Source organism: Nothoprocta perdicaria, unplaced genomic scaffold, assembly GCF_003342845.1.
Source record: "Nothoprocta perdicaria isolate Ctin4 unplaced genomic scaffold, notPer1 scaffold_21, whole genome shotgun sequence".
Taxonomy (NCBI): domain Eukaryota; kingdom Metazoa; phylum Chordata; class Aves; order Tinamiformes; family Tinamidae; genus Nothoprocta; species Nothoprocta perdicaria.
The window spans coordinates 401898-425983 of NW_020455316.1; the positions used below are offsets into that span (position 1 = coordinate 401898).

Genomic DNA, 24086 nt, shown 5'->3' on the forward strand with positions numbered 1-24086 from the left:
TGATTTGCTTATTTGCCTCCCTCCCGGAGTGCCCGTTGCTGCCTGCTGGGCACCGCTTCCAGGCGGGAGCTGTGCGGGAAGGCGGCCGTGGAGCCGGCGCCGAAGCGGTTAAATGTGCCTGGCACCTTCTGCTGCCCCCGCTTTTTCTTTTTTCTTTTTTTTTTTTTTTCCCCCAGATTATTAGAAACGTTCTTGTTCAATAAGCCGCGCATCCCACTTGCTTAGCTGTAGAAAGTGCTACAGAGTAAAGCCCTGTATCCAAGGTTAATAAAATAAGTACATAATCTTTTTTTAAAGTGAGCCTTCCAAGTTACCTTAATGACTGGCCTCACTTTATTGCAGAAATATAGACTTGGAACCTACTGCTTTGTCTTCAGCTAATGTTTTAGCTATTACTGCATGAGCCTTTAAATGTATATGTGTATATCTTGAAGTCATGCGGCATCTCTAGTAGATCTCTGAAATTTTGCATTCGCCTCCACTAGGGCAAAGAGCCTAACCCCCGCCTATGGCCATTCCAAAATTACTTTAAAGCATTGAAAGTCACATTGAAACATATAGTTAAACATATAGTTAAATGCCGTGTATAACACTATATATAGTTTTATATGTAAAATATATTAAATATGTTTAAGTATAAAATGTGCATTTTTATTTAACCAAGTAGAAGTATGAGGGTAAGTATGTGATTTCTGAAGAAGGTGAATGCCAAATGTACCAAACTTGGTTATATGGCTCATCACTGCATTGATTGTTTGAAAGCGTGTGTTACAGAAATTTATTTCACATAAGTTTTTGGACCTGTCAGACTAAAAAGACACATGTACCCCTTGAAAGTCTTACAAAACCTCATAGTAATAGCTAGGAAAGAAGATTATAGCTAGAGTTAAATACAAAGCATTTATAAAAATATATATGTTTGGAGGTAAAAGAACATCAGTAATGTTTCTTTCCATATGTAATGAAAAAAAAAAAAATAACCACTGTTTTATTAGGCTATGATTAACCTAACGTTTTCTGAAGCGGAATTATGTATTGCTGCAAACAATGTCACTTTTACTGGAGTTAATGGCTTTGTGGAAGTCTCGCTGAGGTATATTGACACGAAGGTTTTAGTAAACCATTGCTATATAGGGAGTTAATCTGGTTTTGTATATGTTGTACTTTGAATATGCATTGTGTGAGCTAATGGCAGAGTCTTATATCTTCTGGAATTCTGTTTATCATATATTTATGGATCTCCTAGTTTAACACCTAAAGGTTTTTTTTTTTTTTTTTTTTTTTTCCCTCTCTCCTGTCTCACTCAAAAAGACTGTTGCTTTCATAGTGGAATGTCAGGTAAGAAGTAGGACTAACCCTATCTAATCAATTAAATTGTGTTGATTTTTTTTTAAAATTTTATTTTTAATAACTCTTTGTAATGATCAGAACATCAGAAATGTCCTTTCTCAAACAAAGGAGATGAAGGGATCATGGATCTTAATGCCTGAATATTAAAAATCTAGGAACCCGATATAAACAAAACACTTAAGCAAGGAAATTTTTAAGATTAAAGTGTGTCTGGATATATGTGGATGTTAGGTCATCATTTAATCATTTACTTTCAGGAAATTAATAGTTATGATAGCAGATAATTTTTTTTTAAATAAAGTGATCGTAAAAACAAAAAATTCATAACCAAGAGGTGTTTTTTTCTAAGTTAGACAAATTGTTTTTTATATCTCTGCTTATTATATTTAACAAACAGAGGAAATCTTTTTTTTTTTTCTTTTCTTTTTTTAGTAATATTGCTGGACTCTAAAGCACAACAGACAGAGTTGGAATGGATTTCCTCTCCTCCCAATGGGGTAAGTGCTCTGTGCAAAAAATTAAATTCAAAAAGCTTGTATATGTTTCACAAAAGCAGTTGAAACACTCGCTTTAAACTAGTTCTTCCTCATATTTCTCTGTCATCCTAGCGAGTGTTTATGGCTTTCTTTGCGAGAACAGTAAGTAGTGTACCTCAGGTTACAGTGCACAAATGTGAGCTAATTAAAAGGAAGAATCTCTTTAGAAACTCACCTAAATGTTCTCAGCAGCTTTCTTTTGTAGCGTAGTCCTTTGTGCTGTACCATAAAGCTCTCTTTATTTATAACACAATGTCTTAAGTCACTTTTTCCTTCGTCCTTTGGAAGCATTAGATTTACTTTTGTGTGGAGACTTCCTAGAAGTGTTTTTTACTTTCTGTGTAATGAATGATCATAAATTTGTTTACGATGTTTTCTTTGTAATTGAATAGCACAGATTGAAGTGCTCTAAAATATAAACATTTATGCTGCAGATGTGTTTGAAATGATATTCCAGACTTGACGCATCCCCACAATTTGAGGAGGTCGATGTCTGGAACTAGGCTCCACGATATCTGAAACCAGGCTGCAGTTGTATGTTTCAGGCCACCTTTGGCTTATTTAGCAATTAAACTTATGGTACTCCATGAACTCCATTGTGAAGTATGTCATGATTAAAAAGAGAAAAGTTTAGGAAAAAAAAAATATTGTCGTCTTTATGCAATTAAAGCTGAAAATTGCTTATATCAAATTAAAAACGATGGAAATCACATCTTCCTCAGCTCTTGGGGAAGGACTCTTTCAGTGACATACAGTACATATATTGTCCTCCCTGAGCTCAGTCTGAAAAATAAATTACATGAATAGTTCTTATTCATGAAAACAATCTTGCCCGAATCCGTTGCAACTCCCCACATGAACAAGGACTTGGGGGATCAGGCCCTTAATCTTCAGCGCATTAAGAAATCTGGAGCCAGAAGAGCGTGAAGTGTGAGTGGGGATATAAGAGTGTAACAAATCCTTTAAATAAGAAGAATGAAAATCTGAAAGTGTCTTTCTTTAAAAGCAAGATCGTAAAATCAATACAAGCATAAACTGGAAACGAATCTGGGGACTTCAGAAAGAATGTAATGTGAGCTCAACACTTATGATGCCTAATAACTTTGGCATTAGCATTTTGCATTGATTGAAGTCTTTACTAGAGGTATTTGAAAGATTAGCTTGGTGGCAATTATATTAGGCTAACCTATAGATAATGAAGGACGTGTCAACGCATGTTACACATGTCAACATACTTGGAGATGAAAGTAGAGTCAAATTCAACAAATGGTAAAAGGTGACTTTCAAAGGCAGAAGCCACTTTCAAACAGAGATTAAAAGCAAATCAAAAGTAATGACAAAATTAGTGGCATTTGTATATGTGAGGATGTTCAAAACTATTTGCCTGCACAGTGACAAAAATACAGTTTTAATAATATAACAACAACAAGCACTGTTCTTAATTATTGCATTTTCTTGCTATGCAATAAAGATTTCGTGAGAAGAAACAGAAGAGATTTTTGAGAGAAACTACTTCATCACAGCACAGATCAGGCCGAGACTCGTTACATGTTTCGCTCAGCTGCCAATGTTACATCTAGCAGTGATATCAAACATTGGTAAAGCAACTGAGACATTAATGCGTCACATGCTACAAAGCAGTAGAACAGGATATATTAAAAGTGAATTGCACATCTATCATGATACACAGCAGCAAGATGATAAAAAAGTTGATTTTTTTCTACAAATCTATCATTAAATTTAGTCATTATAAAAAGACTTAATGAAATGTGACCTAGGATGGAGTAGGCAAACATTCTGATATATTAGTACTTTTTTTTATATAGCAAAGCAGAATTCTTTAAAAGGGCTTCCTTGGGATTGCTGAACTAGCTCATAGGTCATAATTCCTTTTTTTTTTTTTTTTTTTTTTTTTTTTTTTTTTTTTTTAATTTCTGTGAAACTCACCTTTGGTTCTGGCAAAATATGGAAGCTAGACTTTTTTGGGGTTGGTATAGAAGTGATTTAAGTAGAGCTTCTTTTGCTTACGTTAACACAAACTGCTCTCAGTTTATAATTTTTCATAATTTTATGTTCTTTTCTTTGACTGAAGTATTTTTCTTTTTTTCCTTTTGGGGGTCAGATGGAAGGGAGTTTGAGGTAGGGATAAATTTTGGTGGGGAGAACACAATTCAGTCCACATTAGAGCACCAAGTTTCAGATTTTGTTGAGGGATGCATTAGGGTACTTTAACTGCAACAGTACCATGCTTCCTCTAACTGGAGTATCTCCTTGTAGAATCTGGTTTAGTCTTACGGGGAAGATTGCTTAGACTAGATTGCAGGAAAAATATATACTGCCCAGTATGAAACAGAGATGTATAAATAACTATTTTTATGTCCTTTTGTTTGTTTACTTTTTCCAATTTAACAGGGCCAAAATCCTCTTTCAAGGGCTTTTTATTATTATTAATAGGAGTTCTTATGTCAGAGGAAATTCTGGCATTTTAGCTCTAGGAGTTGTATATTGAAGATTTTTTTCTGCTTTGAAACAAATCCAGTTCCATATATAATAAGTCCAATTAATTTCATGATCATTTCACCATATATTTCAATAATTGAATGCCATATGTATGCACAATAACCTATATACCATGCCTGTATTAACTGTAGGCCTTTGAAATGCACTTCGATATTTACAACTTGTGTGCGTTTCGATGTTTGCAGCCGTGATATAGTGTTTTGTGCTGATAACTTCCCGAATCCTCTTACCCACGTCTGCTGCTTCTTGGGACCGTAGGCCGGTGTTGCAGTGATCTCCTTTGCTGTGGGATAGGCCTGCGACGTGCCGCAGGATGCAGGGCTCCTACTCCGGGAAACTGGCACCCTGTGCATTGGGATACCAGCCTGTGGAGGGGCAGAGGGCTCTCAGTCCTGCAGCCAGCCAGGGCTTGCTGGCCCCCCAAATCATTTAAGCACATGCTTACCATTAAGCTCCTAAGTACTGCCATTGATCTTAAGCGTGAGTTTAAGTGCATTATTGACTCGGGGCCAGAGGGCTAAGTGCCTTATGGAGAAGTCATGGTTGCCTGTATCATTGGGTAAAGGATAACTCTGAAGGATCCCTAATTTATTACAGCTGCAGTTTCTGCTATGAATTAAATGTTACAAGAAATATGGAAAAAGATGAGACAGATATTTTCTTAGCTACACCTGTTTAGTTTTGCCCAACTGATTCCGGTGGTAGCTTAGACATTGTCTGAGGTGCAAATTCCGGCATTGCCAAATTATGTTCAAAGGTGACAGGATTGTTATGCACCAGTTTTATATAGTTGCTATCCCAAAGCAACAACAATTATAAGCAGGCTTTAAACCAGTAAACTTTAAAATCACATGGATTATTCAAAAGTATTTAATTTTGTGGTCTTCATTTGAACTCCCAACTAAATGAAATTTGATGCTTTTAACATAGATGTAGCCACTGAACAAAATGTGGGATAAGGAGGTTCTGGTTAAGTTCTTTACTTGCGGTCAGAGCAGAGTATCACGTGGAGTGAATGAAAAGGAAAAGATGAAAATTTTCTGTATGTCACTTTCATCATTTATTGTGTGTGTATATATATGTGTGTGTGTGTGTATATATATATATATATATACACATATATGTATATATATGGGGTAGAACTAAAGTTCCACTGGGTGTTTTGTATACATAGACAAACAAGCTAGACAGATTCAGTCTTGCAAGGCTTTGCTGATTTTAAATTTCTCTGGAAACAACATTGCCCTCCTCTTGGTCTTTGCTTCCCCACAGTCTTAACAAAATATGGGTGAGCCTAATGTGAAACCACAACTTGATATTTTGGACAGCCTTTTCTGAAACTTATACTTCAGAATTGTGCACATGACATGGAAATGTTTTTTTTAAAGGTTATATAAATATGAAAAGATGTGGAAGGAGGGAAGGAGCTCTTGAAGCTGTGCTAAAATCTATTTTCATCAAATGATGAAAAGGATGTGTAGAAATATTTTAATAATCTGTTTTCTACCAAGCATTACTGTTTAAAAAGGAATTTTGTGGAGTCTTTTCAAATATGCGTTAGTTACATTTTGTGGCATGCTTGTTTTGTATTACTAATTTTTTGTTATTGTTTTAGTGGGAAGAAATTAGTGGACTGGATGAAAACTACACTCCTATACGAACATACCAGGTATGCCAGGTCATGGAACCTAACCAAAACAACTGGCTTCGGACTAACTGGATTGCAAAAAGCAATGCACAAAGGATTTTTGTAGAACTGAAATTCACTCTGAGGGATTGTAACAGTCTTCCTGGAGTTCTGGGGACTTGTAAAGAAACTTTTAACTTGTATTATTATGAAACAGACTACGACACTGGCAGGAATATCCGAGAAAACCTGTATGTAAAAATAGACACTATTGCAGCAGATGAAAGTTTTACCCAGGGTGATCTTGGGGAGAGAAAAATGAAACTTAACACAGAAGTGAGAGAAATTGGACCTTTGTCCAAAAAAGGATTCTATCTTGCATTCCAGGATGTAGGGGCCTGCATTGCTTTGGTCTCTGTCAAAGTCTACTACAAGAAGTGCTGGTCCATCATTGAGAACTTAGCTATTTTTCCTGATACAGTGACTGGCTCAGAGTTTTCCTCTTTAGTTGAAGTACGAGGCACTTGCGTCAGCAGTGCAGAAGAGGAGGCTGAGAACTCTCCGAAGATGCACTGCAGTGCGGAGGGAGAATGGTTAGTGCCTATTGGAAAGTGTATCTGCAAGGCAGGATACCAGCAGAAAGGAGACACGTGCGAACGTAAGTAAACAAGCAAATTCTTGTAGTATCTGCACTATAGATTATGTTCTACCATCTATGCCCGTTTTCCTTCCCCAGGCATACATGCTTTTGGTCTGCTTTTAGACCCTCGATCTGTAAACTTCACAGTGGATAATCTAAAGCAGTCAGCTTTTCTGAACATGGACATCAGCAGCTGCTTACAGGGTTTCTAAAGTTGAAGAAGTCAAAAAAATAGAGCAAAAGTTGTATGAAGTATAACAGATTCAGGACTAACACTGTAAAAAGGTTAAGATGGGGTAATGTTAAGCAAATCATATCTGTTATGGAACACACTATTAATATTCTTCAATATGAATATTTAAACAAATTCTTCCTTCATATATTCTCTGGTAGAATTATAAGGAAACTAAAACTGAGGAGGTAAACTTAGCATGAGTATGGTTTCTTTCTAGTGGTAAGAATGTACATGTAATAAAAACTGAGTTACACAGTATATACAGTTTTGGGGAGAAGAGCTTCATTTTAGATCTTCCAAACAGAATATCAAGTTACCAAAGCAAGGTATGCTTTTTGTTCTATGGTATCTTTCTATAGAAAATTAACTCTAAACCTTTGGCTTGTCAGACACTCACAGTGCTTCATTTTAAATATGAGCAGATCGGAGGCTTTTGAATTCAGACTGATCCAATTGCACATAGCTTTAGAATACTTGCCCTTAGTGCTGCTGTCACTAGCGCTGTGAGATATTTCATTGTCTTTGCTTAAAGTAAAATCAAGAAAATAGGCAATTTGGTAGAAACTTACGTTCTCATATTCATTTAACATAAATTATGTATCATTGTATTTTTGGCATGAGATAGAAGTATTTATTTTTGTTGAGCGGTGTCATTTTAAAGTCAGAAAACTTGGAGAGAGGGGAGGAAAACACTAATCTGTGAAGAGGAGAAACCTGCCAAATCTCAAAACCAAACCTGACAGCAGCCACTGGGTTTGAAATGGCTGTGTGAAGACTTCAAAGTCTGTGCAGGATTAGGGTCACTCACAGAAAGAAAGAGAGAGAACTTATGGCTTGTTATGAATAAAATATCCTTAGGGGAAAAATACAAAGAAAAAAAAAATCCCTGATCATATTCCTGATGGGTTGCTATGAGGAAATTTGGTATAAGGTAAAGTGAGTGGAGCTGTTTTGAGCTCTCTGTAGCCTTTCACAAATCTCGGTTACGTTGGAAAGGATGAAGGCTTGCACGCTGCAGAGGTTCGTCTCATTAGGAGTAATCCTGATGCAAAAAAAAAAGTGCCCACACAAAGCAGTTCAGTAGACTGTGTTAAGGCTCTGTTAAAAATATTTAATTATTTCTCAGTAAGGCCTGTTTTGACATTTTCAATTCATTTCTTGAGTAACTGCTGACTTTTTTCCCCCTCTTTCTTGCTTACTCTTGATTGCAAATCTAGACTTGATTTTTATAATTATAGAACTAATTTCATTTGACTTTTGACAGAGGAGAGGTGAGAAACTCTTCAAAAAGAAACATTTATTTATTTTTAAACTTTGTGATGTGTTGGACGGAATGTGGGTGGCGAGGGTGGGGTGAGACAGAAGAAATTAGGGTTTGGTAACAGGAATTCAAGCAAATTGTTGATTAAACAGGCTCTGTAATTTCTAGCCACACTGATGTTGACAAAGGAATTAAATGATATCTTGTACTTGAGAATAGTAGTGTGTTCATTTGCAAGAACACTTCCCCATTTTTTTTGGCTTGCTTCCAATGCAATTGCTAAGCAAATAACGCCACTCTGGAAACAGTCCAGAGGATCATTTATGGCTTTTTCCCCTCTTTTCTTTCAGTGATCCTGTTAAGAGTTTGATAACAAGCTCTGGCCCTACACAGGGGCAAGTTAACGTCCTGGAGGAAGAGAAGGTGCGAGGCAGCCGCTCACTGAGCGGCCCTGCATGGTCTGGGTGACTCGGTGACTCGCCGTAGGAGTCACAGTCTGCGGTTCTTGGTAGCCTAGTCTGCGCTTGGGGACGTTATTAAATATGATCAACTACGTAGTGGGTGATAATAGAGCTGGCGCACTGATACGATGTCTGTTTTTTGTGACAGATACGGAGAGAAACTTATCTGAACATTGACACTAATGCAGCCAGCTATCTGTTACTGTCAAGCTGGCTAGCAGATCAAGCAGAAGCAAGTTAGTGTGCTTCCTTAACCAGAGCTTTTATATCCCCAATGAGGGGCTCGCTTTCTGCAGATGCGTTGTACCTGGCATGCTGTGCGACTTCTTTGGGCTTGCTCTTGGTAGAAAGCCTTGTCATCTGTCAGGAGGCACAAAGTCTGATTCTTCTCCGACACTGGCTGAAGCTCAGCTGAGTTAACATAATGCAGTAGAAAAGGCTTTCAGCAGTACAGAATAATACTTTATGTGGCTGTGTTGTAGCAAAGGTAGGAGACCAAGTAGATGGCCACATTGTAATTCAAAATAGCTTTTCAGCCTGTAGCTCGGTGGGGATTTTCTTTTTTATTAAGGCAGCTTGATTGGCTCACAGTGATTGGGGAATATATTCCTTTTGCATACAGCTTCTTCCTTCTTGTATATACTTCTTGTATGTGAAGTTTAGCAAGTTCACATACTAAAACAATTAAATTTTGATTTATCCATAACTCCATACTTGGATGTGTTTCCGGAAGAGTGGTGTTGTTATTTTTTTAATCTTCAATATGGATATAAGTAGCTAATAATGCCAGAAGAGAATAAATAAGAAAACAATGAGTAGGAAAACATATTTTAGAAACTGAGCTTTCCAGTATTCTTCCTCCAATACTGATCTTTGAGGTTGAATTATTTTCCCCCAAAATATCTTTTGATTACTTCTCATTACAGCTCTGCCAAGAAATCCGTGTCACTGCAGTGATCTAGTGTGATAACACACACACAAACAGCAGTGCCTAAGAGTTCACAATATTCATTTAAGGCTGTATTTTACAGCTAGGTGAAGGAAGCATGAGAAAACTAGTTAACTGCCTGTACTTTGTATTGTGGACTCTCTTGCTTAAGTGCCAAGACGTTGTTTCCTCTGTGTTGATCATTTGTCTGGCAGTGTGTGATGCACAAAATCAAGCTTGGCTCAGGACTAACAACTTTATATTGTAAAGGGTGATCCTGAAAGGCACTCTGCACATATTCACCCTTCCAATATCAGTTATCAGGTATTGCATATGATACTTAAAAATAAATCCAAAACAGTCCTTCACGTTCTACCTAGAGAGAGAGAGAGAGAGAGAGAGAGAGAGAAAGGCACTACCTAACTGTTAGTAAGTGCTAACTAATTTGGATATAGCAGTTTTTGTAGCAGAGTCCAGTCAATATATCACATTTGTAAGAACCTCATTGGGATCAGTGATTGGGATTTGAAGGAGCAAATGATTCTCTGAAAGCCGCCAGTATAAAGAATTTTCCATCTGCTTCATGTTAGTTGCGGGGAGGGAAAGGAAGGGAGAGAACTGTACTCAATCTGAGCAGCAGAGTGATATTTCAGAAGGTAGGAAGCATCTCAATGTGCCTGAACTAAGAAATTATATAAATGATTTGGCACAAAGTCCAAAAATTCAGAATTCTAGGGAAAGCCAAATGGGTACACTTTACTGTTAAATGTTTTATGATAGCATGTGCATTAGCAGTTGTTTTATTGGTTCCCAAAATAGGGAGGAGATTATAGCTATTTGTACATCTTGTCTTGGTGAGGTAAAAAGGGAACTGTGGGCTTTTCTTTCCAAACATTGTCATGTGCTGTGTGCTGTATTCTGTGCCAGACTGCAAGCTGCATCTGTTCATACTTTTTTGGATTTTTTAGGGAGGACGAAGTTTTGTCTCTTTGCTTGGTAAAATATTACTTGATAGCAGTTCCAGATACAGGAATAGCGTGTTATCTGCCACAAGTTTACTGTTAGAAGGCAATGAACTGAGGAAATAGAAATAGTTAGGAATGCTCATAATTTTTCAGTTAAAAAGTTACATTACCTTCACTAACATCTCTACCAAATGCATCCCAAAAGCTGTGTGTAACCTGCAGCTGGAGTCACCGATGTTGACACTCTTGCTTTTTCAATTCAAAAATGTTTAGCCCTATGGTCAAGGGGCAGAATGAAAAAAAAAAAAAAAAACTCTTAACAGCATTTGTACAATTAAGGCTCTAAAAAAAGCTTCTCTTCTGCAGAGAAGTTACTTCTCTCCCATTTGCTTCCTGAACTACTCCTGGGAGGAGATTTTTTTTTTTTTTTTAGTGACGTGAACCAGAGGAGAGTGACTGTCTTGTAATTTCCTCTGAAACTAGTGAAAGTTCAACACAAGAGCACTCCTTTATTTCCCCCCTAAGCTACTAAGTAATTTTTCTGTCCTGTTCTAAACAAATGTCAATGTGATTTGATCCCAGATCCAGCTGCATATGAAATATTGAATAGAAAATCATAATATAAATCATAATATGAGTATCTTTTCAAAGACTCTTAGAAGTATTCAGACAAATACACTGGATAATTACTAGGTGTAAGAAAGACCTTCCATTGAGAGGCTGAAGAGAGCAGGTGTTTGTGTTACAAAATACCAAGTTGTGACCTCCTGCCATCCCTGGGAAATGAATTAGTTTTCATGAGTATTACTGCTTGAAGACACCGTTTATTGAATTGATCTAAATCCATTCTAGTGCTTACCTCCAGCCCCTTTGTAGTTGTGAGAAAGTTAAGTGCCTTGGCTTTCTTTCATCCTGGAATCATGCAACTGTTTTCTTGTCAGGAAACCGTGGAAGAAGGATTTTTTTATTTAGTTTTTCTTTCAGGCCTGTAAAGAGGTCTTTCAGTGTCTGTGAAGAGGATGATTTCCATAAATCTCTGTGATTCCATGGTCCACTTAGGTTTCTTAGATCTACTTTGTTCAATTTCCTTCAAATTTTGGGATGTGGCATATAGTACATGGCAATGAAGTGGAGCTACATCTGCTGCTAAATGCATCCTCCTTAAAGAATGGTCTGCAAGTAAGTTAGACCAAATGGCCTGTGTTCTTGAGTGTGTGCATGAGATGTTAGATGGTGTTGAGTTGAAGCAATGAAGAACCATGTTGTAGACAGTCAAAACTAGGTAGTTTTTATTCATGGTTCTGATCAGAGAATCCCTAAATTGATTTAACTGCAGAACCACTGATTGGTTTAGTTTCCTGTGAACTAGTTAGCTTGCTTTGGAGTTAGCTGAGGAGGTGGCTAGTGGGAAGTCATACATGGACTCGGGAGCCTGGATCTTAGAAGCTGAACTGTTGGATAATGTAGATGCACAAAGAATTTCTTCTTTCTCCTTCTATTTTCCTCTCTTCCAGATTTTGCTTATATTCAGGAGTTAATTGTATTTTTTCATCTTGTTAGAGCTTTGAGTTTTGCTGAGTATGAGTTTCTAAAGCTAAGTTTGTTGAACTTTTTTCCCTTTTTTTTTTTAAATAAACAGTAATGAAATCAACCATAATCCCTCCCTTAGCTACAGCGGAAGCACAACAGCTTTTTTTTAAACAGATCTAGGATGCCACTGCTGAATTAGCTACAGTTGCTTAACAGCTGGGTTGTTAACTCCTCAACCATAAAGTCTAGATTTTCTATTTGTTCTAAATGCACATTACTTTGTATTTAAAAACAGAATCTCTAGCTCTCAAGTCAGTCACACAGACCTTTGAAATCTTTTGTGAAAGATGCAATAGGCATGTGATGTTTTTATTACTGTGTTCTAAGTATAAGAGATTTTCTTACATGCAAGAGCAAATGGCTTCCTTGTAAAGTCCCTCTTTTTGTTGTTTTTTGAAATTTTGGGGAGTTTTAAGAATATCACTCTCTTTTTACTTGGGAAACTGAAGATAGTAATTTCTTTTCCCTTTATGTAGGTTTTCAGTTAATGTCGTGATTGTTACCATTTAAAATGCAGCTGCAGAAGAAGTTTTTACTTCCTGACTTCTTTGCATTACATTTCATCACTTTTCCTGTACTGTACAAGTGCTGTCTATAATACTAATTTAGTTAAAAAAAAAAAAAAAAACAGATTTCCACAGCTTGTGGACATTTTTTTTTTAATTGAGAAGAGATAAATCATTTTTAAAACTGTATCTGCAAGAGAAAAGGATCTTTCCAACTAGGCTTAATAGTAATTAAGCATTCATAAATTGCACATACTTTTATTTACGTCTATTGTATTTCTCTTCTAGAAATGCTCTAACTACTACTTTTCTAATAAAAACCTAAACTTGAAACTGAGTTAAGCATAAAACGATTTGCAGTGAATTTCCTTAAAAGAAAAGAGAGAACTTACTAAAAGCCAAACATGATTTATATGACAGGAGGAATATGTAAATGTTTTGTACTCTAAGACTTAGCAGAATGTTGGTACATAAAGCAGTAAAAAAAAAAAATAAAATAAAAAAAAAAAAATGCTGGTTTACTACTTAATTCAGTATTCCATGTCTTTAATTTCATGAAAAGTAGCTACTGTTTACAAGATAATACAATATCCAATTTCTTCTGTGACTCTGGGTGATTGAGAAATGGCAGCAGTAACAAATATGCTTAAGACTGTCTTAATATGAACTGTCTTGCTTCTACTTGGAAGCTTTTCCTGCATGCTTTGTATCCTTTCATTTGCTGTGTCTGTCACCAAGAGTTCTTTTGTTTTTAATATTAACAAAAAAAAAGTCTGTCTTGTGTGTGAAAGTGAGTAATATCTCAGTTTGCAGCCCAGAGAAGAGACAATTTCTTATCTGTGAGAAATTATCTTTTAAACTTATATAAATTTTAGGCAATTTAACTTTAATTTTAACCTAACTTATGATTATAATTGAGAGTAACAAAGGCAAACAAGTAAAAGCTCGTTGGAGATGAGAACTGCTTAAAGTTGCTTAAAGTTCTGATCCTGTTAATTCATGCACCTGCATAGCTTGTTTTAGGTGCGTGACACTGCTGCTTGTACTAAGGAGATAGCTGCTCAAGTTGGAAAGAAACAGCTGCTTTTTTTTTAATGCTTAGTAAGTTGATACATTTATTTAATTTTTGTTTTACATTAGTTTCATGAGACTTTCAACAAGCTATAGCTGTCTTGCAGTAACATTATCAAGCATTTTTCTAATTAAAGTCTAATTAGATGTAATTATCAATATTTTCTGACACCTGACATACCTCAAATGAGTTGGTTTGATGAACAGTAATCTTTTAAAGACCTATTGATTGCTATTATTTTATAGTGTATTAATATACATAACCTCTGTTCTATTCTACAGTTATTTCATTCTGCAATTGTAAAATAAGCACTGTGTTGCTGTCTGGCTACTGGTTGTGAGCAAAATTTTTCTAATATTGTGTCCAACTATAAACATACTGTAGGAGAACTACCCCAAAATGGGCTCCTCCTTTTTCTGAAAACAAATTTATGACTATTTTAAGTAAGTAAAGCCTAACATGGAAACTATCTGCATGCAGTACTGTCATCCCTAGGGCTGAGGAGCAAGTATCCTTCTACTTCAGTGAGAGTAACATTGTGGGTTAACATTTTTCTACTGAGGGAAGTGATGAAGCTTTAAGTAACTGTAAGCATGTGCATAAACCTAAAGCTTTTGTCCTGGGGACACATATATTTAAATGCATATTTTCATTATGTGTACTTTGATTTGTAGGTGTTGTTATTATGAGTGTACAGAGAATCAGATACATACAGGACTCAATTCCACTGATGTCACATATGATAAACAATCTCTAGCATAATTAATGTCTATAATGTAAACATGAAATCTCTCCCAGTCTAGATATCTGATGTTGATTTTACCATAGATTTTAACACACAAGCCTATGGTTCTTGAAAATGATCCTCCAAGATCTTTTTATGGCAAATTTTCACATATGTGTATGACCACCTGAATATTCCCTTCACCTTACTCAGTATTTCCTAAGTTTTTTTTTCTATTCTTTTTTTCTTCATTAGCCATGTGCATATTCTCCTCTAGCCTTACAACCTAAGCACATATGCATGTTTTTGTAAAGGAAGTGGTCTAACCCCCTGCCATCCTGTCCCTTTCCTGCCTATTGCTGATGAACCACCAAGGAAAAAGCTTAGTGTTCCCTAGAGGCTTGATTGATAATTGGATCTATTCCATCTGAAAAAGTAACATTGTTTGTCTTGCAACTCTCTAAACCTCTTTATTTCTTCACTTATTAGCTTGTCTCCATTTATGATTGGAAACAGTATTCTTTGAGCTCCCTAAGTGAACCATCTTTTTCCTACACAAAGGAGCTCTACTGTTGTATGAGTAAAGCTTGAGAACAAATTATGCATCACCACCAAATTGCCTGTGGTGCCTCCTGAATCATTCCATCTGTGTCTGTAAGAGGGACAATGGTTGGTATGGATAATCTCATTAAATTCTAAAGTTAAAAACTGAGACCTTGCTTTGCTGCTGTGAATGTGCTTGAAAGGATGTTGGCAATTGAGATCCTGTAAGTCAAGTTTGTTGTATTCCTGAAAGCTTGGCAGTCTGTGTGCTAGGCAGCTCAGCCCACTTGGTGCTTGAGCAGGTTCATGTTCAAAAGCTAGATGTGGAACATGGAACATGACCTTGAGGCCATGATCACTAATCGTATTTACATGATCACATGCAGTTCAAGTGTGTCTTTTTTTCTCCCCTCAAACTGAGGTAAATTATTTTTCTTTCTTAAGAGATTTTCAACATTTTGCTTCCTCAAAGGGCGGGCATTTTAAGCACCAGATAGTCAATGTTAGAAGGCATTAGCAACCCCTGCTGAAACTATTATTCTTTCCACCGGAAAACTAAATAGTGTTGTCTAGAATACAGCAGTGAGCTTGATGCATAGTGTAGTGTTTCACACCACTCATATGGAGACACAAGTTCCAGTCTCTTGAGTTATGAGCTTTCTTGTATCTTCTTTGGAGGTAAATGACAACTAGAGGAAAAAAATTCTACTGATGGTAACTACACCATCATACATGCCTTCATTTTCTGTGATGCTTATGACAATTTTTTCCCTGTTAGGCTGTACAGTTGAGTTTTAGGTCTCAAAAGAAAAAATAAAATAGATTTTTTTAGACCTTTTTACTATTTTATGCATCCCCTTTCATCTTTGGGATGAGTGTGTGTGTGTATATTTATATATATAAATCATTGATTAGATGCAATCAGACCCATGATCAGTCTTGGTTGAAATCAAATATTTAACCTCAGCTATTTGATCTTTGAACTTTCAAAATGTCAACTTTTTATTTTCTTTATTCAGTTTATCCAACTTTTTTAATGTGCAAATTGAATAATTTGCAATTTTTATTTTGTGTAATTAGTTGATTTTTTTTAATTTTATATCAGTAGTCTTTAGGAACAGTTAATATTGCTTATTTTCTTTCTTGAGGTGATATATTGTATCTGTGGTTTTAAATTGCATGTTTACTATGCAGGAATAGAATGTTTATTCAGACAAAGGGAAAACTTTCAAAACCTCAGCAATTTTGACACTATCAAAAAAAAGAAATACAGGCAGACATCCTCCCCATCCCCATAGCTGAAGTAAATGGGCATTGTTTTAACTGTTAGCAAATTCCGAGACTAAACGTTGTCACCTAATTATCTTGCCTATGGAATTCTCCACCAGACTTAATCTCCAGGCTGCTGCTGGGAAGTGTGAAAGTATCATGTGCCTAAAATCACAAGCCTGGTGGAAAGTCATGTCCCATGGTGCTATTGTGAATAGAATATTCCATCCTTTGACTTTTTTTTTTTTAATTTCATTTGCTTTTGTTTATTAGTGATCTATCACTTAAAATCTGATTAAAAAATATAGTTCTTTAGTTTTGCAAAGTGAGTGCTTCAGTTAATTATTCGGCTTATTGTTAAAAAGATTTTGTCAGTGGAACTCCTGGTGCATAAGCCCCCCCCAAATGAGGGAGAGAAATAATGTCTTTTTAAGACTTTTTTTTTCTCCCTCTGGAATGAATATGACAGGAAGAGACAATGACATACCTACTTCTAATCTTTAAGATAAAGATTTTCTGTCATATGTAGAGCTGCATAGTGATGGTATTGTGCATTACAGATGTAAAAATTGCATATTCAAGTGTATGAGATTTGAAATTGCATGACACAAGCAGAGACAAGTGCTTCTTCGAAAATAAAACACATGATGATAGCTCCAGTGATGTGCAATCTTTAAGGGATGTGTTTTTTTAAAAAAAATCCTCTTGTTAATGCAAAGAGTAAATGAAAATACAATCCTACTTCTCACAGAACAAACCCTGTATTTTGAATTCCCCCATTTAAAGAGATTTTGTGCATTTAAAAGATGATGAGGGTATTCATTAACATTCAGAAGATAACTGCCTGTCACTTGCCAGCCAAAGGGGAGGTTGGGAGAATGCTGACACTGATTGATGGACATGTTCTGAGACTATGTGCAAACAGGCTACTGGGGTCATCTAAGCATAGCGAAACACTATAGTTCAGCTCCACGTACACAGGAAGATCCTTTGCTCGAGCTGTCTGCCCTTCCTTCTAAAGGGAAGGTGTCCTTCCAGGCATCTCAGATTCACTTCATGTGTATGATAAACATTAAGTTTATAAAACCTCATTTTCATCAGTTTAGAAAAGTATCTAGTTTGTTCTGATTAGTATGAATAATGTGTATCTGTGCTCCTTCTAATTTTGAATGGCTGATGTGCTTAGTCATTCAGATTAAACCAAGTTTCATTTTTGCATGTTGCTTGAAAATGTGCTTTTACATACTTACTATGTGTGTGTACTTTATGCTGTGTGTATATACTTTTCCTTTAGGAGGAAGAAACCCCCTGAACCCTAGCTTATATAATATTGAAACTTAGGAGACACCTTTCAGTCTTGCAAATAACTCAGAAATGAGTTTTTAAACATCTCCAGTCATGCAAGTTGTCTCGTTTTCCCCGAGTCAATAGAACATTTACATTCAGTGAAATGGAGACCTGGCCTGCAGCATCCTTCCCAGCAGGTAGGGCCTCTGTCCTGGGACCACGAGCACATGAACCAAAGCAGTGCTGATGAGGAGACCGTATAGGCATTTCCTTCCCATTCCCATATGTGAACAGATAAAGAAAGAAGCATATCAAGTTGATAAAGCTGATAGATAGATGCCGGGGGCATTCAAACTTATTGTTAAAATAAAAATATATGTGAGGAGATTGTTTCTCAGTAATCACTGTGTGACCCATTGCCCTGTTAAAACTACACTTGCAAATATATCCAGGTTAACTTAGATTTGTTAACTAAAGTCAAAGGGGAGGAAAGAGGAGTATCTTTGGATCTGAACACTTTTTGATGATTTTGATTGGGGGAAGAAAAGCTCCTGTACTGTATTACAGTTATCTGTAGGTTTACATATGGAGCTGTCTTGTCCCCTTTAAAATCCCCGTAGCTCTCTAGAGTGGGAGATGCTGTCGTTCCACCCTGTCTAAATGGAAGCACTGTGCTGCAGGGGCTCCCTTGCTGGTCTTAATCTCTGACAGTGCTTTCTGAAACACTGAGGAAATCTGATCAATCTGAGTGAAAGCTGTTGTACTTTTACATTTGCCTGGAAGTTTTTTCCCTCCCTATTCTTTCCAAATCCATGCAATGGGAGTTTCTTAAAGCTTCCTGCATGACTGATAAGACCTGTTGAAGAGGCTTCCTACATTTACTCAGTGGAAAAAGGGACCAAAAATATTTTTCTTGCAAAACTGTTTATTTTCCCTTGGGTAAAATCGTGCTTGCTTTATTCATAAAAAAAATAATTAGTCTCTTGGGACTACTTGTACGAGTAGGAAAAACAGGAATTGGCCTCATGTCATAACCATCTGTTATTAACACAAAGAGCAAGGGCTCAATCTTGCAGCCCTTATTAAAAGCAGCTTGTTTAAAAGGAGTTGCTATAAATAAGAGCTTTCCCCCTCTGCCTCATTTCTATGGCCATATTTTCCCTACCAGTAGTTAAAAGGGGCAGGGAGAAAGGGGAAAGAGAGATAAATGGAAGACAACATGAGTCTTGTACAACTACAGTCACATTATTTGATGCTGTGCTATGCTTTATGCAATAAACAGCTCATTTCAGGAAATACATCTATTGCAGTATTTTCAAAAAAATCATTTTGGCTACCTTCACATGTACTTTTTCATAGTATATCTTTGGGTTTTATGACTGAATGGTGATTGGATTTTACTTTTCTACTGCTTTTATGACAGAGGTAAACATCCATTTTGATCACAGGTAGTCTGAAATTTTTTTTTTTTTTCGTCTCCCTTAGTAGGAAATATTTGCCTTTTTACATGCACATGTACACATGCATGCACAAATTAATCATGACTACAGCTATCACCAGAAAACTGGAAGCATTTAGTTTTAAACTCCATATTACCTCATGATACAAAGGTATTTGTGGTGGCTGATGCTACTAGTCACTTCTACAGACTGGCTTACCAGGTTGGATGACATTTTTCTCCTTTTCGGCCCTTCTTCTAGATTTGTCGTCTCTACCTGAGAATACCTGTCTTATTTGTCGTCTCTACCTGAGGATTATTTATCAATATTCACTACAAATCACATTGTGCTGGTAAAAAGTAGTTTCAGTGCCTGTTTTTTTTTTTTTTTTTTTTTTTTTATCAACTTGATGAACTTTTATCTGCTTTATTGTGTACATATCATTCTGAGTTCTCACAGCTGTGCCAGTCGCCACTAGAAAACAGGAGGCATGGGTATTAATAAGAGTGTTTAATCCATGCTCCTTTGCTTCTGGCTATGAATCTATGTTGGGCATAGCAAGAGCTGTTATAATTCTGTTGATTGCACCCCAGCAGGAGAGCAGTCCTCTGGCTGGCTATACTGCCTTTAAGGGTGTCTTTGCACAACCATCCTGGCACAGAGCACATGTAATGGAGCCCAGAATCTGGGAAAATATATAAAGTATGATAGAAGGCTGAGTGTTTCCATGGTGTATGCAGAAAGACAGGAATTGCTGTATTGGATCAAACAAGTGGCTCGTCAAATATATTGCTCTTTTGCCAGTAATGGTCAGTAGCAGATGTTTTAAAAATAGAAGGACATGAAAGCTTCACTTTTTCTTCAGCCCCAAAGCATTCTATACAGTTCTTCTCTATTTTTTTCTATACTCGTTTTTTTTTTCCCAGCCAGTATGTCATTCAAATCTCTGATTTTTTTTTTCATTCCATGTAATAGACAAACTCTCATCCTCTTAAGCTCATAATGTATTTTTGTGATTTTTATGAAGGTTGTGGCTTCAAATTTAAATATGCTAGACATTACATGCTCTACAATATGTTAGACATATTTTCACTTTATTTACAATTAAAATCATAGTATTGATAAAAATGAGTACTTTGAACTTGACTGAAAATCCTCTTGAGGATCTGATATAGAAGTATAAACAGTAGAAATACTAATTTATGTGTGTTTAGAATTTTTTTTTAATGAGAAAACTAATGAGTCTGATTTGTGAGCTATGTCTAGGACAAATAGACTGGGATTTTATTATAGCAGTGTTATTGCCGCTTCTCTGTCCACATTTCTAAACGCTTGGAGGAATCGAAGGGTTAAACCCTTCAGGCAAACAGCATATCACTTTCCTTAAAATGCCATTGGGAAACTGAGATAAATGGTGAAGCATTTTCTGTGTTGACATGATGTTCGCCTGTCCGATTGCATCCTTCCCAACAGACAGCAGAGAAGCAATTACAAAAAAAGACATCTGTGCCAAGGCTTGGCTGGCCGACGAGGGCAAGCTCTTGTGTTTAAGAGGTATAGAATCCAATCGATGAAAATGTCTGGACCTGTTAGCACCAATAAAGCTGAAGGCCACTGGGAAGCTCCGAGAGGGGCTTTTGTTGCGGAGATAGAAAAGAGGCCGAAGCTGTGACACTTGGGGAGGACTAGGGTCAGCTAGTACCATCATCCATCTTCCTCAATGGCAGCTTTCTGTCAGTTTTTAACCCCGCTCAGCAGAGGAGCTAAAGCTCTATTGTTGGCACCAGCCAATTCTCAGCCAAGTGTAAATGAAGTTAATATTCACCGACCTTATGCATAGCCAATGAAGGCCCTTGATGTCATCCTGGAAATAATGTTATCTGACACTTCAAAAAGCAGATGTTGGCAGGTTGTTTGTGTTTTTTCTGCTGAGCCAGGACGCAAAGACGCATTGTTTAGCCACCTCGCATTTCGACTCATTTCCATAATAACCACAAATAGGCCTCTTTGACCTTAAATTGACATAGTTATGGTTTTAGTTTGCATATCATTACACCCAGCTCACAAAGCCCGACCAACCTGCACTAAATGATCTGGGAAAAGGAGCTCAGTTCATTCGGGTAGGAAATACATGGGTCAGTGAACAAATTTTATTTATGCTGATAAGACAGTGAGCAATTAAAATACTTTAAATAGTTCAAAAGCATGTATATTGTTAGGACACAATGAAAAATAGCATTTATTTTACATCATATCTTCATGAAAGAAAAACATATCACATATAAAAATTCTCACCTTCATGGGTATGGTTTTTATTTTGAAAGGATGCAAACAATGGATAAGGTCTTCTTTTGTCTCCAATAGTGTGTTGTCATGGTCAAGCCTTATTATTCTAATATTGGTTTAATTACAGAAAGTTAAACAATTTCCACGGATTCTACTTTGCCAGAAGTTTATCTAAGACAGAAGTGTACTGATGATAGCTGCATTTTTAGTTTGTACTTTTCATCCATATGGATTCCCAAACCTTCCACAGACTTTGGCAAACAATTCATCTGCACTCCCCCTGTGTAAAAGTCAGTGTCAAACATATTTTGCAGCTCAGAGGTGACACACTATGACTCTTTTTATGGTGCAGCGATTTTTCTCAGCAAGTGGTTCTCTCACAGCAGCACATAAGCTTATACTGGCACGTGAAAAATGAAAAGTAGCTTGATTGTTGTTTTCTGGTAAATTAACTATATTTCTATCATCTCAAGTGTGCTTATATTATGAGATATGGGCATAATGGCTTACAGTAGTAAGTGCAGATGCAGGATGAGTAGTCATTATTAATCAGACTGGTTGCTACATACCACTAGAAAAGCTTTACACAACCCCATTTTGCCCACTGTGAACAGAAAACAGCAAAAGACAGCAGAAACCTCTGGATTACCCTACGTTACGGGTTTCAGAAATTAACTTTGATGATGATTATAGTATAGCTGGCACCTTTCAGGCAGTAATCCTTTGTGTAAGAACTCCAAGTGCCTTTTCTCTGTGTGTGCGTGTGTGTTTGTGCATGTCAAAGAGTGCGTTAAATGGTTGAACTAAGAGCGCTTGATCACCGGTGCTGCTGGGGAGGCAATTATCTGACAAGCTGGCTGAGATGAGAAATACCAGAACAGATCTACATTTAATTGAAATCGCTCAGATCTGATCTTAAGGTAAACAGTCCTAGGATTTTTGGATACTATTTTATTGATTGTGTTCTTCCCATCAGTTGTGTTTATTTGTACCTGTTAAAGATGTGAACATGTTTCCTATAGTAACAGATTTGCTTTGACAGCAGCTCATCAGCTAGAGATTTCTCGGGATGCTTTTTGCTTGATATTAACTCACATCAGATGGGGTTTGAAAAGAGAATGAAATTCACCACTTTCTGGATCAAATTTTAAGAAATGACTTGATTAATTTTGTTTGAAGTATAGGCCTGTATTTCATTAACTTCTGGTTATTTGTATGCTGGCTGGGGCATATGAAAGCCCAGTCGTGTAGCTCAGATGATTAAAAGGCTACTTTATTTTGTGAGCCAATTGTGATGGGATATCTGATAGGACCAATTTGTCCAGATAGATTAAATTGGATGCTTTTTCTTTCTTTTTTCCTCACAAATACTATAGTCAGTCAGTTCTACATTCATTCTGAAATTATGTGAAGTTGTAAGAAAATTTCTGAAATATGAAACCGAACAATGCAGAAAGAGCAATGAGCCAGAGAGCACTGAAACCACTGGAGCTCCTTACTGGGCTTTTAGCAAGTCTTAAAACTGCTAAGCAAGCATATTAATATATTTAAGGCTTTACAAAGCCCCATTTTTTTTCTCTAAACTGTAATGGGTTATAACTGGATTCTGGGTCACGTTTTGATTTTACAACACTGCTGTAAATCCATTGATTTCTGGCTTAGTTTTGATAGCCTATCCTTTTGTCAGGCTTTATTCTCTGAAAAGGGTAGAATGTAAAAAGAAAACAAACTGACCCATTTCTACCCTCTCCTTCAACAGAGTATCCATTCAAATGGATGTGGAGGTACAGAAGTTTATTTCATATTTCTGGAACAAAACTCTTTGTGGAAGGGAAATTTGCCTCTGTGAATTAAACCATGAGCAGATTGATTCATTTCATCTTGTCAGTATTGAATATTGCTTCTATTTTACTTGAAAGTTTGCAAAATGCTAACTTACCATGAGCACTCAGCTGAAGAAGTGATCCAAAAATAATGTAAATTGAAAGTGTTTGGTTTAATGTACTTTTCTGTTTGTGTGGGTTTTTTTACCTTTAAAAAGAAGAAAAAAAAAAAAAAAAAAAGAAACCAGATTCTTTGTACTAAAAGTCAGTGGAAGATTCATTAGGCCAGTAGTGACAGAGCTGGCTGTGAACCGTGGGTGTGTGGGGAGAGGACTGGTTTTGTCTTTGCTGTTGTCAAAAGGGAGGAATAAACCCAGCAGTACCAACAGCTGGCTCGTTGGTGACATTGTCATTGGATCCAGCTGCTCTCATAAAGGAAAACTAGGAATCCAATTTTATTCTGGGAGGAGTGGGGAGGGGGCTAGGTTTATTTTACTCCTTATTAATCTAGTTTTTAAGGATAAGGATTTCAGTAGCAGATTTTGGACACTTCTGTTGTTTAGAATAATAGATAGTTTTCACCTCTGGACCCTCGGCCTCTGCAGATACAGCCTGCATGGATCGGAGTTCATTCTGTATTGCGTTGTCAGCATTGCTGTGATTTTCTTTTGCAGTTGTATCAGTGAGGGGGAGAAGAGTAGAATTAGGTATGAAAAATTGCTTTGTTCTCGGGAGTTTCCAGAAAAGATTTTTGAAGCCGTGCTGTGGAATATTTAGCACATCTGCAGATGATTTATACTAATAAAGAATAACCAGTGGAATAGTGTCTGGAAAGATAATATTGGAGGGAAAAAGGACCAAAAAAAATCAGTTGAATGAAGACACAATATTTAATACTGAGTCATCTTCCTTAGTCAGTAGAAAAAGCAGATTATATGACTAATAAATAATCACCTCAAAGAGAACAGTAAAACCATGTACCATTTTGCTGGCCAGATCGGCGTACTGTAAATAACCTGCTAGT

At 36.6% G+C, this 24086-nt stretch overlaps 1 protein-coding gene across 8 annotated transcripts in view; it reads left to right on the top strand.

The window, feature by feature from the left end:
• The window catches only part of EPHA7 (EPH receptor A7), a 155106-nt gene that overhangs the window by 2317 nt on the left and 128703 nt on the right, over positions 1 to 24086 (top strand). For 5 of the 8 annotated variants that reach the window (XM_026038479.1, XM_026038484.1, XM_026038480.1 and 2 more), the window contains exons 2-3: positions 1783 to 1847; positions 6022 to 6691. In XM_026038479.1, coding sequence (XP_025894264.1) covers positions 1783 to 1847; positions 6022 to 6691 — 735 coding nt within the window. Of the gene's footprint in view, positions 1 to 1322; positions 1339 to 1782; positions 1848 to 6021; positions 6692 to 6769; positions 6915 to 8519; positions 8894 to 24086 lie in introns of those variants that run through there. The other 3 variants (XM_026038486.1, XM_026038485.1, XM_026038482.1) reach the window with 3 other exon arrangements.